The following is a 17039-nucleotide window of genomic DNA, read 5'->3' on the forward strand; positions in this document are numbered from 1 at the left end:
TGTTTTCATTTCAGACAAAGCCACACTGGTGAAAAAGATTGTCCATTTATTGACAAAAGGATACTTTACTGATATACTAAGAGCACATTGTTCTAAATATAAATGTCACATATTAAATGTTGCTTAAGCATAAAGTATGTGTTTTGTAGATAATGCAATTTCAGTCAACAGGCAGGAAGATGTTTTATATTTGTTATAAAAATGTGGATCTCTATTAAAGGGGCCCTATTATTCAAAACCACGTTTTCTAACCTGATGGTATCTGCTTATGTGCATTTCCGCAAGTCCCGAAAATTTGAAACCAAACCATGGAGGCATTGCAGAGATATTTATAAAATGTGGCCTTTAGTCATACTTCCTCCAAACAAGCTGTTTGGAATTTGCTCTGTTCTTTGATATAAGACCTGTGATGTTTGCAGACAACTCCATACGTGGTAAAGGCTGACCAAAAGGGCTTTGCGTGAGTCTGCCATTTTTAATGTAAGTAGGAGCGGTTGTAATCGACATGTCCACGATAAAAGCCAATGAACGAAAATGCTTATAACGGCAGGCTCGTGCCTGCTGTTAATGGCAATGGCGGAGACAATGAAACGGTAAGTAATAATAATAGTAGGTTAGAAATTTGTAAATGATTTGTAAGCAATCTTAGCTCGATTTGATGTGTAGCTAGCTTAGCCTTCTAATGTAAGAGAATAGCATCAACGTCTTCGGGCAAAATAAAGAATGATTTTCCTAAAAAATACTTTTAACTGGATCAGTGCCTACTGCGTTCGTAGCATAGCTGAAAGCCTTTTGGTTGTGATTTTTATTCAAGTGCAAAACTTTAACAAGGTAAATTTTATTGTTTAGTACAATTTGGAGGTTTAGAAGTTCACATTCCAATTATGAAGTTTATAAGAGAAATGCATGTTGATTGCATTTGAAAGGATCTATATTTATTATTTTGTATTAGCATTACATCAGTGATAATTTGGTCAAAAAAAAAAAAAATGGCAATAATATTGTTTACAGGCAATAATATATAATCGAGCAAAATTTGTTTTCCGTCCAGGCCGAGTGATGACGGTTTATTCACATCTAAAAACTCTCTCAAAAAAGTGTATTCCAGATAAGTCTGTTGAACAAAATATATGCAAAACAATTTTCAAATAACCACCATTACGTGTTATGTAAACCACAGGGAAGTGTTTTAAATGTAGAAAAAAAAATCATAATATAACTCCTTTAAACATAGATTGAAATGTTGATCGTGGTTAGTTAGAAAAACATAGCGAACATTCAGTCTGCCAAGCTGCGAGATGAAGTGCAGTCAAAGCAACATGATCAGGTTGACACAGGTGCAAGCCAAGTGGCTTGATGTGGTTCTCCTACCAGATCAGCCGGCTACTTCCTCATAGAGGAATCCACTTGCATTAGTTTGTCCCCCACAGTGCATCACAGAGATGAAGAGGATTTCAAGACAAGAGTCCTTGCAACAGAAACAGGAGTTTGTCACACAAATTGTTTCTTCTGGGCGTGTGAGGCCAAGTCTTTGGCTTTCTCTTTAGCTGCCAGCGCCGTCTCCCTTGCACGCTCTGTCGCCGCTTCAGCCAAACTCCTCGATGGCGTTTCACCTGCAATCAGTCATCAGAGTAAATCTAAGTTCCTATAGCTGACCACATTTTCTGGAAAAATGTACCTCTGGATCACCACAAAAATTGGGTAGTTGAACTGCCATCATGCATGGCGTCAAGCCCGGCGTAAAATGGCTTCATGCACAAACCCCGTTTCCATAAGAGTTAGGAAAATGTGTTAGATGTAAATATAAACGGAATACAATGATTTGCAAATCATTTTCAACCCATATTCAGTTGAATATGCTACAAAGACAACATATTTGATGTTCAAACTGATAACCATGTTTTTTTTGCAAATAATCATAAACTTTAGAATTTGATGCCAGCAACACATGACAAAGAAGTTGGGAAAGGTGGCAAAAAATACTGATTAAGATGACGAATGCTCATCAAACACTTATTTGGAGCAGCCCACATGTGTGCAGGCTAATTGGGAACAGGTGGGTGCCATGATTGGGTATAAAAGCAGCTTCCATGAAATGCTAAGTACTTCACAAACAAGGATGGGGTGAGGGTCACCAATTTGTAAGCAAATTGTCTAACAGTTTTAGAACAACATATCTGAACGAGCTATTGCAAGGAATTTAGGGATTTTACCATCTATGGTCCGTGAAATCATCAAAAGGTTCAGAGAATCTGGAGAAATCACTCCACGTAAGCGATATTACGAACCTTTTATCTCAGCATCAAAAACAGACATCAGTGTGTAATGGATATCACCACATAGGTTCAGGAACACTTCATAAAACCAGTGTCAGTAACTACAGTTGGTCGCTACAGCTGTAAGTGCAAGTTAAAACTCTACTATGCAAAGCAGAAGCCATTTATCAACAACACCCAGGAACGCCGCCGGCTTCGCTGGGCCCGAGCTCATCTAAGATGGACTGATGCAAAGTGGAAAAGTGTTCTGTGGTCTGACGAGTCCACATTTCAAATTATATTTGGAAACTGTGGACGTGGTGTCCTCCAGAACAAAGAAGAAAATAACCATCCGGATTGTTATAGGCGCAAAGTTCAAAAGCCAGCATCTGTGATGGTATGGGGGTGTATTAGTGCCCAAGGCATGGGTAACTTACACATCTGTGAAGGCACCATTAATGCTGAATGGTCCATACAGGTTTTGGAGCAACATATGTTGTCATCCAAGCAACGTTATCATGGACGCCCCTGCTTATTTCAGCAAAACAATGCCAAGCCACGTGTTACAACAGCGTGGCTTCATAGTAAAAGAGTGCGGGTACTTTCCTGGCCTGCCTGCAGTCCAGACATGTCTCCCATAGAAAATGTGTGGCGCATTATGAAGCGTAAAATACGACAACAAGACCCCGGACTGTTGAACAACTCAAGCTGTACATCAAGCAAGAATGGTAAAGAATTCCACTTTCAAAGCTTCAACAATTAGTTTCCTCAGTTCCCAAACGTTTATTGAGTGTTGTTAAAAGAAAAAGGTGATGTAACACAGTGGTGAACATGCCCTTTCCCAACTACTTTCGCATGTGTTGCAGCCATAAAATTCTAAGTTAATTATTTGAAAAAAAAAAAATAAAGTTTATGAGTTTGAAAATCAAATATCTTGTTTTTGTAGTGCATTCAAATGAATATGGGTTAAAAAGGATTTGCAAATCATTGTATTCTGTTTATATTTACATCTAACACAATTTCCCAACTCATATGGAAACGGGTTTTGTATTATACCACAAAAACCTGACACGCCTTTCCACACGGCAAAGTTGAGATGTATTGCGTGTGAACTGAACGGGAAAATGCGCGGTGCCTCACACCATCTTTATGGCTCACGTATGCACATGTTTACATGGTGTGGGTATTTTAGTGATTCACAGATGATGCTGAGTAACTGTTTAAATAAAACAAACAGACTAATTGATGTGCACATCTGAGATATGAACAGTTAATCAACACTTGAATGTGTACAATCATCACACAAAAAAATCATTTCTTGTCTAGCAGGGGGCGGGGGGCGCAGAACTCTAGGAAAAATATTTAGTTGTTCAGTTATGTTTGAAAGCAACATTACTGAATTTTTCTATAAGGCGCACTTAAAATCCTTTCATTTTCTCAAAACTCGATAGTACGCCTTATAACCCGGTGCGCCTACGGAATAATTGTGGTTGTGCTTACTGAACTCGAAGCTATTTTATTTGGTACATGGTGAAATGATAAATGTGACCAGTAGATGGCAGTCACACAAAAGAGACTGCAATATGACTCAAGTAAACAACACCGAAGGTGAGTCACGTAAATAAGACCGCCCACAAAATGAAAAAAAAAAAAAAACTGAAGCGACTGTCACAAAGCGGCTTAAAGAGGATCTGTATAACAATCTATGCACATTTTGACCTAAGAACCACCATTATATGTGATGTAAACCACAAGGAAGTGTTTTCAATTCAGAAAAATGACCCCTTCAATGCGCCCTATAATCCGGTGCATCTTTTGTTTAATTGATTTTTTTCTTACAATGATTTGAGAGTGAACAGTCATGGGAAAAGCAGAACAATCTAAATATGCTTCAGAAAAAAATCTGATTTTGGGGAAATTGGAATTACAATTACATGCAAATGCATCATGGCCATTGATGCACAGACGACAATGTCTACTTGCCTAACAAATAGATTGTCAGTGCATGAAAACAGTTTAAGCTTCTTTTAGTTATTTTTTTGGAAAAACTGGGCAAAAATCCAAATAATTTTGAGTTAAAATGATTGGACTAAGCGATGATATATAGAACAATATGAGAACAAGCGAGTTGTTGTCAAATTGTACTTGGCAGAGCCAACTTTTTTCGTCAGCAGGGGTTTTGTGTCACGTCCCAATTTTTTTTCTAGTTACACAACGAAAGCGTTGCCAGCCGGCAGGTGCAAATGTTTCACATGCGCTCAATAAAGAATACTGTCACACTGACAGGGTTGGATTGGGCACACTACGACTACTTTGATCAGACCTAAGAGTTATTCTTACGTTCCAAATATGAGCCTTCTGCACTTTGACAAATTGTGTGTTGGAATAAGAACACTTGACTTAATGTTTCCTCAATTAAACACGGCAAATAGTTTGTTTGAAGAGAAAGCTTACCTTGCATTTTGGCCAGCACGTATTCAAAGCCCTTCATAGTCTTGGTAACACTTTTCTTAAACCTTGCTAGACCAAACTCCTGGAAAAACACAAAAACACTGCATCAGCCCCATACAAATCAATGCATAAATTACTTGCTTTCTTTCAACGTCCGAGAACCCTTCAGCGTAATAAAAATAACAATATTGAGCATACAAGTCAATTATCTAGCAAGTGTGACGGGTGTGTTGGTTACAAATTTGCTCTGCTGACCTGAACTGCCCTCGAGAGTCCATACACTTTGGAAGAGATCCAAGCTTCTCTTTTTATCTCTGTCCAGCTGCCATTCTCAGGGTTAATTCTGTATTCGCACCGCTCCTCCACAGACTGGGGTCAAAGAAGAAAGCAGGGCAACATGAGGTCATTAAATATACTGTACCTATGTCAACAACAGAGCCTTTGTGTTAACAGGACACTTGTTGTACCATAAGACGAGCATGGGTGATATTCCATGTAAGTGTGGTCATTGTTCGTTTCTGAGGGTCCACTACGGAGTCCTCAAGGATGTAAGCGGAGCTAGCCATTTGTTTTGGAAGATAGCGCTCCATCCAGCGCGGCGAACGGCTCGTTTTGGTCAGCAGACGTCTGGAAATGAGGCAGTTGGCGGGAGTAACCTCTCGGAAAATGATGTCTTCTGTCAATACATGGTTACTAAAATGGACACACACAGAAACAGCACAATGTGCTCAATTATTTGATACCTAACTTGTCCTGTATCCAACACTTATAAAAGATTATTTACACTTTATGTAAAAAGAGGATATATATATTTATCTACATATGCCAATATAAACAGAAATAATTGTATACTGTGTACTAGAGAATGTAAGGCATAATAATTTACTATTAAATTCTGACAGTAAAGTTGTCATTTTATGAGATTTTTATATGGAAATAAAGAAAAAACTCATATATATGAGAATGAAGTAGTAATATTGCAAGAAAACTGTAGTATTTGTGTGAGAATGAAGTAGAATCACATGAACAAGTAAAAACAAAAGTATTAAAATACTACTACGTTAATCTATGGTCATAAAGACAGTATTATATCTTCAAAATGTTTGTTGCTTTTAAATTGTTTGTGAATTCGGTTGTAAGAAATAAGATGTAACTTCATGACATGTAAACTATGATTTAATGAGTTTGTAACCAATAACACCGGTGATACAACAAAGTTGTAATATTAACACAAAATGAATTGTAATTTTGTGAAAATAGTCATAATATGGCAAGGAAAAGGGAATTTAACAAAATTAAAAAGGGCTGTTTGCAACATTTACATGGCTACATAGAGGGCGCTAACGTTCCAAAGTGTTGTTAGCATTATATTCCGCACTGTTTCGGCTTTGAGCATGTAAACTATGAAACTAAAACCCTTGTAACACATAAGGTTGGGCGATACATAGGATATAAATGTTTGGAATTTATGACAATGAATATTAGAAATTTCATGATATATAAAGAATATTTGGAAGGGTACAGTATAACAAAATAACTCAATAAAATATACATATGTTTCTGAGAATATGGTAGTAATACCAAATTTAAACTTATCAGGACCAAATCATAATGCGAGAAAAAGTGCACGCATTTATGAGAATACAGTAGTAAAGTACCACAAGGAATGTTTTCAATCATAATAATTTGAGTATTAAATTGTGTTAAGATAAAAAAATTTACAAAACTGTAATAATATGTACAGAAGGTCAATGTTACAAGTGTAAATTCATATTACAAAGTATGTCATGACATTAATAAGCATAATAACGCGATTGTTGATTATATGGTATCACCTGTAAAAGCTAACTACAGCAAGAGATAACCTAGCTTCTACGTCAACACGAAACGCTTTTGAGCTTGTAATGCACAACACTGCCATAGGACACCAATCACATTACAGTATCTGTAAAGTATTAGCCCAAATTTCAAGTTTTGTTTGTACACAGCAGAGCTTGTCAGACAGCGTATGTCCTGTAGTTGTACTAACACGCCTGGCGTGCTGCGTGTATCATGATCGATATTTAAGTGTGACCCACTCGATGGAAAGTTGTTCGTCTAGTCCAGGAGTCGGCAACCTTTACCACTCAAACAGCCATTTTGACCCATTTCACAAAGTAAAGAAAACAATGGGAGCCACATAACTCTTTTGAAATTTAAAATGAAATATTACGGCATACAGTTTTTTTTTTGCTATGTATAAACCAGGGGTCTCAGATACGCGGCCCCCACCTTAATATGAAAATTTAATGTTAGTGCGGCCCGCAAGTTTTATATGAATGCTGCTTGACAGCGTCACACCTGCCAACCGTCCTAATTTTCCCGGGAGACTCCCGAATTTCAGAGTAATTATTCTCTCGAATGTACGCTGGTGTACACCCAATGAACAATACTAAAGGCGTACAATGATGTCACTACCGCCCTGTACAGCTTGTACGAATAGCTTGCCAGCCCAAAGAATTGTTTGACAAGGCTAATGCAGACACACGTAAGACACTGCAAGGCATCCTTATTCAACAGCAATACAGGTTACACAGAGGGTGGCCGTTTAAACAACTTTAGCACTCTTACTAATATGCGCCACACTGTGAACCCACACCAAACAAGAATGACAAACACATTTCAGGAGAACATCTGCACTATAACACAACATAAACACGACAGAACATTATACACTCAGCTACCACCAACCCAACCCCCCTGACCCCCACCCCTACGTGCGTCGGTTGAGGTGGGCGGGGTTGGATTGGTGGTAACTAGGTGTATAATGGAGCCCGGAAAAGTCAGGATACTTGGGATTCTGGGTATTTGTTCTGTCGTGTTTATGTTGTGTTATAGTGCGGATGTTCTCCTGAAATGTGTTTGTCATTCTGGTTTGGTGTGGGTTCACAGTGCGGCGCATATTAGTAAGAGTGTTAAAGTTGTTTATATCACAACCCTCAGTGTGACCTGTATGGCTGTTGAACATGTATGCCTTGCAGTTGCGTATGCGTTTAGATGTCGCATCCAAAATGTGACCGCGCAGATAGCATGGTGAAAATCCTGGCGCGATGACATGTACAAAGAGGTGTTAGAGGTATTGTCATCATGGCACACTGTTAAAGTTGATATCTGGGTTAAAATCGAAAAATGTTCACCCAGATTTCTGATAGTGACATTAAAATTGGAATTCTACCGGACTTCTTCGGGCGGTTGGCAAGTATGCAGCTGAGCCACATCAGAGTGGTCAAAGAGCCGCATGCGGCTCCGGAACCGCGGGTTGCCGACCCCTGGTCTAGTCCAACCAGACCAGGAACATTTACTGTTGATTTTGGGTAAGCAATCTATTTATGTCGAAATAGATCTGCTCTAATGTCTCACTCTTCCTTCGCACTGGCTTCTATAAGCAGCAGTATATTTAGCTTCAAAAGTATAAGGTTGTGAATCCTCATTTGTCCAAAAATAGTTGTCTACGTTGTCATTTACCAAGTATGCCTTGATTAGAAAACACAAACGTGTTTGATTGCAGAAGTGGCAACACGTGTTTGTTGCCGGGAGTCAGAGGTGCGTTGCTATGGAAACAGAAATCAATGCGCAGAAGAAATCAGTCCTGGAAAGGATTAGAATAATCAAAATACGGTAAATATTGAACATATTACATATTGTTATGAACCTGTCTGTTACTACATTATATGTAGACTTGCAGGGTGTGTATACATATATATATAACTCTGCTGGAGTGTTAAGTTGTTTGAGAGGGTTTTGGTGGCAATATCGGTGACTCCCATTAGCTGCATCTTTCAAGCGGTTTTTTATTCTCTTTAAAATCCTAAAAAAAAAGAAGTGTGTTCTTGTCTCTTGTAATGATTGTGAACGATAGGCAAAAAGAGTGCAGTTCCCTTTAAGTAGAAGTTTGACAAACCAGAGTAAATATTTTAATGTATCATGAGTGTAAGCATGTTTAAGTTAATTGTGACCATTAGGGAGAAACTACACTACACTGACATTTGTATTAACTGTATTACTAATTTTAGTACTATTTTGGTCACTATGTTACCTAGCTTGGCCTTCATATGATATCTTTTTCAATCATATAATTGAATACAGTTGGGCTTTTCCTTAGAGATTGATGCACTGTTGTGTAATCTGGATAAGTGGAATAAGGACATGAGTGGGAACACGTGTGTCAATAACAAATGCATTCTCTCCTGACCTTTGGCCTCACCTGTAAGGGTTTGGATAGCGTTGCCAGAAAGCAAGGCAAACTTGGTCCCAGGAGCTTTTTAGCAAACCTGCGCAGCAGAAATACTTGACCATTGTTCCGTCAGCTTAGGATCCAAGCACCCTGCTGTAAAGAAAAACACGTGCAAAGCTTCAATTGAATTTGAAGATCCAAAGGCACTCCACAAACTGTTAAGGTATCGATACTTTTTTAAATCCTTTGAAGTTTTGCCCTAAAGCAATAGTTTTTTTAACTGTGGCACACGGGCTCCGTCTAGTGGTACGCCAAATATTCTAATAAGTGATTAGTGTTTTATATATTTTAACGCAGTGTTACTGTTCAAACTGTGTGTAATTTTAAATTAGCAAAACAAGTATTAAACATACTTGTTAAATAAATCATTTGCCTGGTTTTAATGCCTACTTAGGCCTACTACTCAACTGTATTTTAATGTTGGTCATTACGGCAGTACTTGGAGAGCAATGTGTGTTCTGAGTTTGAGAAACACTGCCTAAAGTCTTGCTGTTTTCGGAAATTTCCAACAACATAACAAAACACATCCATATCTTTAATAAACATAGTAAAGAAGTAAACGTGAGCTAGTCTGACTAGTATTGGCCCGATACCGATATTACACCGGTATAGATAATATTGCTATGTAGATCGACATACAGTACAGGCCAAACGTTTGGATACACCTTCTCATTCATTGCGTTTTCTTTATTTTCATGACTATTTACGTTGTAGATCGTCACTGAAGGCATTAAAACTATGAATGAACACAAGTGGCGTTATGCACTTAACAAAAAAAAGGTGAAATAACTGAAAACATGTTTTATATTCTGGTTTCTTCAAAACAGCCACCTTTTGCTCTGACTACTGCTTTGCACACTCTTGGCATTCTCTCGATGAGCTTCAAGCACACATGTGAAGTGAAAACCACTTCAGGTTCCAAATTCAGAGCCAGGAATATCTCTTAAGCAACTAAAACAATAATATATATTAAATAATAATACATGACAATAAAAAAAATTAAGGCAAATTGAGCCACAATAACTTAACAGCACCATATGCTCAGTAGGCATTGATTGATTGATTGATTGATTGATTGATTGAAACTTGTATTAGTAGATTGCACAGTACAGTACATATTCCGTACTATTGACCACTAAATGGTAACACGCCGATAAGTTTTTCAACATTAATCATTAATCAATTACTTAATAAATGACCAAGTCGAGGTGATCTACCTTATATATATATACATATACATATATATATATATTAGGGGTGTGGGAAAATATCGATTTGAATCGTTTACGTTGTGCGATTCAGAATCGATTCTCATTTTTAAAAAATCGATTTTTTTAATCAATCCAACAAACCACTACACAGCAATACCATAACAATGCAATCCAATTCCAAAACCAAACGTGACCCAGCAACACTCAGAACTGCAATAAACTGTGCAATTGAGAGGAGACAAACACGACACAGAACAAACCAAAAGTAATGAAACAAAAATGAATATCAACAACAGTATCAATATTAATTATAATTTCAGCATAACAGTGATTAAAAATCCCTCACTGACATTATTATCAGACATTTATAAAAAATAATAAAAAAAGAACAATAGTGTCACAGTGGCTTACACTTGCATCGCATCTCATAAGCTTGACAACACACTGTGTCCAATGTTTTCACAAAGATATAATAAGTTTTTTGGTTCGTTTAATAGTTAAAACAAGTTTACATTATTGCAATCAGTTGATAAAACATTGTCCTTTACAATTATAAAAGCTTTTATTTTAAAATATCTACTACTCTGCTAGCATGTCAGCAGACAGGGGTAGATGCTGCTGAAATCCTATGTATTGAATGAATACAGAATCGTTTTGAATCGGAAAAATATCGTTTTTGAATCGAGAATCGAATCGAATAATCGATATATTATCGAATCGTGACCCAAGAATCGATATTGAATCGAATCGTGGGACACCCAAAGATTCACAGCCCTAATATATATATATATATATATATATGTATTTTGCCGTTTTTGTTCACATGTTAAAGGTGTTTTAATGAATATACATGCATGTTTAACATATACATTCCTATCTTTCATGAAGACAAGAATATAAGTTGGTGTATTACCTGATTCTGATGACTTGCACTGATTGGAATCAGACAGTAGTGCTGACAACGTCCACGTTTTTAAATGGAGGAGAAAAAAAGTTCCTCCTGTCTAATACCACATGAAAGTCGTTGGTTTTTGGCATCTTATTTGTCCAGCTTCCATATTCGTTTTTATACACTTTACAATAAATACATTGGCGGAGAACTCTGTAGCTTGCTAGCTTGTTTGCGCTGGCTTTTGGAGACTCTTATTTTGTTAGCACAGGCGCGATGGAGCGGCACTTTTATTGTGAAGACAGGAACTGTGCGATCAGTCTTTAGGCTTTTTACGGGAAGTACGGTTGAAATAAAAAGTGTCTTTTTTCCTTTACACTTTTGATTGATTGATGGATTGAAACTTTTATTATTCAATTGCACAGTATTACATATTCCGTACAATTGACCACTAAATGGTAACACCTCAATAAGTTTTTCAACTTATTTAAAAAAGTCGGGTTCCACGTGTGACGGTCATGTGACCGCCTGGCTCTGTTTGATTGGTCCAACGTCACCAGTGACTGCATGTGATTGGTGAAACGCAGGCATGCGTAGATCCTACTTTGAAGGTCTAACAAACCAAAACAAACATTAACAGATCGATAAAAAACAGTAGGGAGCAGCGAGCTGAATGTAGATAAATGGAGCGGAGTAAAAGTAGCGTTTCTTCTCTATAAATATACTCCAGTAAAAGACTGTTGCATAAAAACTACTCTTAGAAGTACAATTTATCCCAAAAGTTACTCAAGTAGATGTATAGGAGTAAATGTAGCGCTTTCTTACTCACCTCTGTATATATATATATTCAAATAATCATGAATGAGTAAATCCGTTCGGCCACCGTGTTCATGAAGGAGTATATCCGTTCTGCCACCATATTCAATGGAAAAGTCTGATCTACAAAATTTACAGGCAGCATACCCCTTCGAGCTGTCCTGGATGAACTGAAATTATTTTTTCCAATCATTTTGGAACTTGCAAGCGTACTTTTTCTTCTTACTCGTCGTCACCATGTCTTTTCTTCGTTCTTCTGCTTCCTTTCTGTTATGTTTTTGGACATTACTACTTGCCGCAGTTTTGAAGCAATGCATGATGGGAATCCGGATATTATGTGTCAGCATATTAACGTGCCGGCTGGAATAAACACACGCTGAGAAATAACTCCGTGCCTGCCTACTTTATGGGTTATAGATAAACCTGTGGATAACGGAGATAAATATAACAGTCTTCTTTTGAGAGAGAACGCTAAAGGCAGTGCCTTTAAGGTACGCCCCTAATATTGTTGTCGGGAGAATGGTTGCCCCGGGAGATTTTTGGGCGGGGCACTGAAATTCGGGAGTCTCCCGGTAAAATAGGGAGAGTTGGCAAGTATGGATATACTGTATTTCCTTGAATTGCCGCAGGGCATATAGTATGCGCCTGCCTTGAATTACTGCCGGATCAAACTCGCTTCCCAAAATAATTAGCGCATGCTTAGTATGACCGCCTGGTCAAACTTGTGACGTCACGAGTGACACTTCCCCTGCCATCATTTTCAAAATGGAGGAGGCTGATTTCAATACCGGACATTTGAAATCGCATAAAGGGAAGAAGATTAAGAGCTATTTAGTAGGATTTAAGGTCCAAGCTTACACCACACTTATTTTTACTGCATACTTTTGGTAAGTGCCGGAGTGAGAAGAGGTTTTAAATTAATTAGCGCATGCTTACTTTTACCGCATGCCTTTGGTAAGCGCAGGAGTGACAAGAGGTTTTAAATTAATTAGCGCCCCGGCGGCAATTGAAGGAAATATGGTATGCTGGATCGGTTCGCAGCCGAGTGTGAAGCGACCGGAATGAGAATCAGCACCTCCAAGTCCGAGTCCATGGTTCTCGCCCGGAAAAGGGTGGAATGCCGTCTCCGGGTTGGGGAGGAGACCCTTCCCCAAGTGGAGGAGTTCAAATACCTAGGAGTTTTGTTCACGAGTGAGGGAAGAGTGGATCGTGAGATCGACAGGCGGATCGGTGCGGCGTCTTCAGTAATGCGGACGTTGTACCGATCCGTTGTGGTGAAGAAGGAGCTGAGCCGGAAGGCAAAGCTCTCAATTTAACGGTCGATTTACGTTCCCATCCTCACCTATGGTCATGAGCTTTGGGTCATGACCGAAAGGATAAGATCACGGGTACAAGCGGCCGAAATGAGTTTCCTCCGCCGGGTGGCGGGGCTCTCCCTTAGAGATAGGGTGAGAAGCTCTGCCATCCGGGAGGAACTCAACGTAAAGCCGCTGCTCCTCCACATCGAGAGGAGCCAGATGAGGTGGTTCGGGCATCTGGTCAGGATGCCACCCGAACGCCTCCCTAGGGAGGTGTTTAGGGCACGTCCAACCGGTAGGAGGCCACGGGGAAGACCCAGGACACGTTGGGAAGACTATGTCTCCCGGCTGGCTTGGGAACGCCTCGGGATCCCCCGGGAAGAGCTAGACGAAGTGGCTCGGGAGAGGGAAGTCTGGGCTTCCCTGCTTAGGCTGTTGCCCCCGCGACCCGACCTTGGATAAGCGGAAGAAGATGGATGGATGGTATGCTCTTCACAGAAAATGAGCCAAAGTCAGTGAGTCTCAGTTTGAAAAATTCATCCATCCACCCATTTTCTACCGCTTATTCCCTTTGGGGTGGAGGGGGGCGCTGGTGCCTATCTCAGCTACAATCGGGCGGAAGGCAGGGTACACCCTGGACAAGTCGCCACCTCATCGCAGGGCCAACACAGATAAACAGACAACATTCATACACTGGGGCCAATTTAAGTAGTGCCTAATTAGAGCAAATTAGGAGAAAAAACAGTGTTCTGAGCTAAGTATATAATAAACTCATTTAAGACTATAGTAATTAGGACTCGAATGGGAATGCAGCTGAGATGGGCTTCAGCGACACCAAAAGGGACAAGCGGTAGGAAATGGATGGATGGATCGTGGTAGCTGTCGTGATTACTTTCCTACGTTTTACCACCTAATGTGGCAGCAGCATTTAAAAGAGTAAAACAAATATATTCAGTTATTGCAACAATAACTTGGTCCGCATAGTTAATTAGATGTCAACATGCGACCAGCGTCATGTGTCACGTACACACACTGTTAGCATTGATAGCAGGAGCTAGGCTAGCATAAGAAAACTATGAACGAACGGCACAATTGGGTCAAAAACCAATAGTCTAAGCTGTTCCAGAGACAAATATGGTTACCTGAACGGCGGTCCTCTTCATAGAATAATTATTTGCATGTTTCAACTCCCGTCCGCTCGGAATTTACGGGGCGGCAAATCGAGTGTGACACACAAGCAGGGCGGAAGGTCAAATCCTGACGTCACGTCCGGTCAATTTCATACTGCGATACATATGTCGAACACGAGAGGGTGAAATGGAGCTGTGCTATTTTACATTGCATTTATCTAGAACATTGGTTCTCAACCTTGTTTCAGTAATGTACCCCCTGTGAACATGTTTTTAATTCAAGTACCCCCTAATCAGAGCAAAGCATTTGTGGTTGAAAAAAGAGATAAAGAGGTTAAATACAGAACTATGTCATCAGTTTCTGATTTATTAAATTGTATCACAGTGCAAAATATTGCTCATTTGTAGTGGTCTTTCTTGAAATATTTGGAAAAATATATAAAAATAACTAAAAACTTGTGATTAAATTATAAATAAAGATTTCTACACATAGAAATAATCATCAACTTAAAGAGCCCTCTTTGGGGATTGTAATAGAGATACATCTGGATTCATGAACTTAATTCTAAACATCCATCCATCCATTTTCTACCGCTTATTCCCTTTCGGGGTCGCGGAGGGCGCTGGGGCCTATCTCAGCTACAATCGGGCGGAAGGCGGGGTACACCCTGGACAAGTCGCCACCTCATCGCAGGGCCGACACAGATAGACAGACAACATTCACACACTAGGGCCAATTTAGTGTTGCCAATCAACATATCTCCAGGTGCATGTCTTTGAGGTGGGAGGAAGCTGGAGTACCCGGAGGGAACCCACGCATTCACGGGGAGAACATGCAAACTCCACACAGAAAGATCCCGAGCCTGGGATTTGAACCCAGGACTGCAGGACCTTCGTATTGTGAGGCGGACGCACTAACCCCTCTGCCACCGTGAAGCCTTAATTCTAATCATTTCTTCACAAAAAAAGAAATCTTTAACATCAATGTTCATGGAAAATGACCACAAAAAATCTATCTGTCAACACTGAATATTGCATTGTTGCATTTCTTTTCACAGTTTATGAACTTACATTTATTTTGTTGAATTATTATTCAATAAATATATTTATAAAGGTTTTATGAATATTTGCTTTTTTTTTTAGAATGTTTTCAAAAAAATCTCCCGTACCCCTTGGCGTACCTTCAAGTACCCCCAGGGGTTTGCGTACCCCCATTTGAAAACCACTGATAGAGGCTACAGTTTGGGTTATTAATTAAGAATAGTATAGTTCACACACACTAGCACAATGATTTCACATATATAATGATCACTCCACATCAAATTCGTCACGTATTGTTTATTTCAGTGTGAAGAAGATGCACCCTTGTATGTTAAGGCAGTGGTTCTCAACCTTTCTTAAAAACAACAGGAACTATATATATTGTCACTTTAGTAGGTAGACATTTTCACGTTGCACTTTACTGTTGTGTTTTCTTTTTATTTTGTCTACGCATGGGAGAGTGAGAAACATAATTTTGATTCCTTTGTATGCCTTACATGTAAAGAAATTGACAAATAAAGCTGACTTGACTTGACTTGACATGACTTGACGTGATGTTAAAGGCCTACTGAAACCCACTATTAACGACCACGTAGTCTGATAGTTTATATATCAATGATGAAATATTAACATTGCAACACATACCAATACGGCCTTTTTAGTTTATTAAATTGCAATTTTAAATTTCCCTGGAATTTCTTGACGTCACGGACTGTTAAGAAATATTAGCGCTGAGCACACACGCAGATAAAAGTCGTCTGCTCCAACCGCGTAATTACACGGTATTTTGGACATCTGTGTTGCTGAATCTTTTGCAATTTGTTCAAATAATAATGGAGAAGTCAAAGTAGAAAGATGGAGTTGGGAAGCTTTAGCCTTTAGCCACACAAACACATGGTGATTCCTTGTTTAAAATTCCCAGAGGGGAAGCTTTACTTCGGATCAGAGCGGTCAAGCGAACATGGATCCCGACCAAATGTCATCTAGCAGTTTTCGGTGAGAAAATTGTGGAAAAAATTCGCCACTTACCGGAGATCAGCTGAGCTTGAATTGTACATACAGCTGCCGTCGACTTCTATCAGACACTGGCCTCGAGACACCCGTGGATACACCCTTCCGACGATCAGGTACTATTAAACTCACTAAAACACTAGCAACACAATAGAAGGATAAATAATTTCCCAGAATTATCTTGGAGAGGACCTCAGATGTGGGCAACCCCCCCCCCCCCCCCCTCCCTCTAGGGGACCGAAAGCAATGGATGTCGAGCGGGTCCAACATGATACTGTGAAAGTTCAATCCATAGTGGCTCCAACACAGCCGCGAGAGTTCAGTTCAAGCGGATCCAAGACAGCATGGGACATGTCCACAAAAAAACAACCTGTCAACACTGAATATTGCATTGTTGTATTTTTTTCCGCATTTTATGAACTTACATTCATATTTTGTTGAAGTTTTATCCAATAAATATATTTCTAAAGGTTTTTTGAATTTTTGCTATTTTTAGAATATTAAAAAAAACAACTCACGTACCCCTTGGCATACCTTCAAGTACCCCCAGGGGTACGCCTACCCCCATTTGAAAACCACTGTGTTAAGTTTATTTTGCACATGCATGCAATTTCAATACAGTACCTCGCAAAAAAATCCAGTTTCTCAATACCGAAAAAGGAGT

The 17039-nt window shown here is 39.2% G+C and overlaps 1 protein-coding gene across 1 annotated transcript; it reads right to left on the reverse strand.

Annotated features, from left to right (window-relative positions):
- Positions 1-29: 29 nt before the first annotated feature.
- Positions 30-14491, reverse strand: prelid1a (PRELI domain containing 1a). Its single transcript, XM_061901971.1, has 6 exons — positions 14336-14491; positions 8950-9072; positions 5174-5399; positions 4962-5075; positions 4710-4788; positions 30-1613 (listed from the first exon to the last, which is right to left on the reverse strand). The coding sequence occupies exons 2-6, from the start codon at positions 9039-9041 to the stop codon at positions 1492-1494; spliced, it is 633 nt and encodes a 210-aa protein (XP_061757955.1). The 5' UTR covers positions 9042-9072; positions 14336-14491; the 3' UTR covers positions 30-1491.
- Positions 14492-17039: the final 2548 nt, after the last annotated feature.

This window comes from Nerophis ophidion, linkage group LG05, assembly GCF_033978795.1.
Source record: "Nerophis ophidion isolate RoL-2023_Sa linkage group LG05, RoL_Noph_v1.0, whole genome shotgun sequence".
In the NCBI taxonomy this organism is placed as follows: domain Eukaryota; kingdom Metazoa; phylum Chordata; class Actinopteri; order Syngnathiformes; family Syngnathidae; genus Nerophis; species Nerophis ophidion.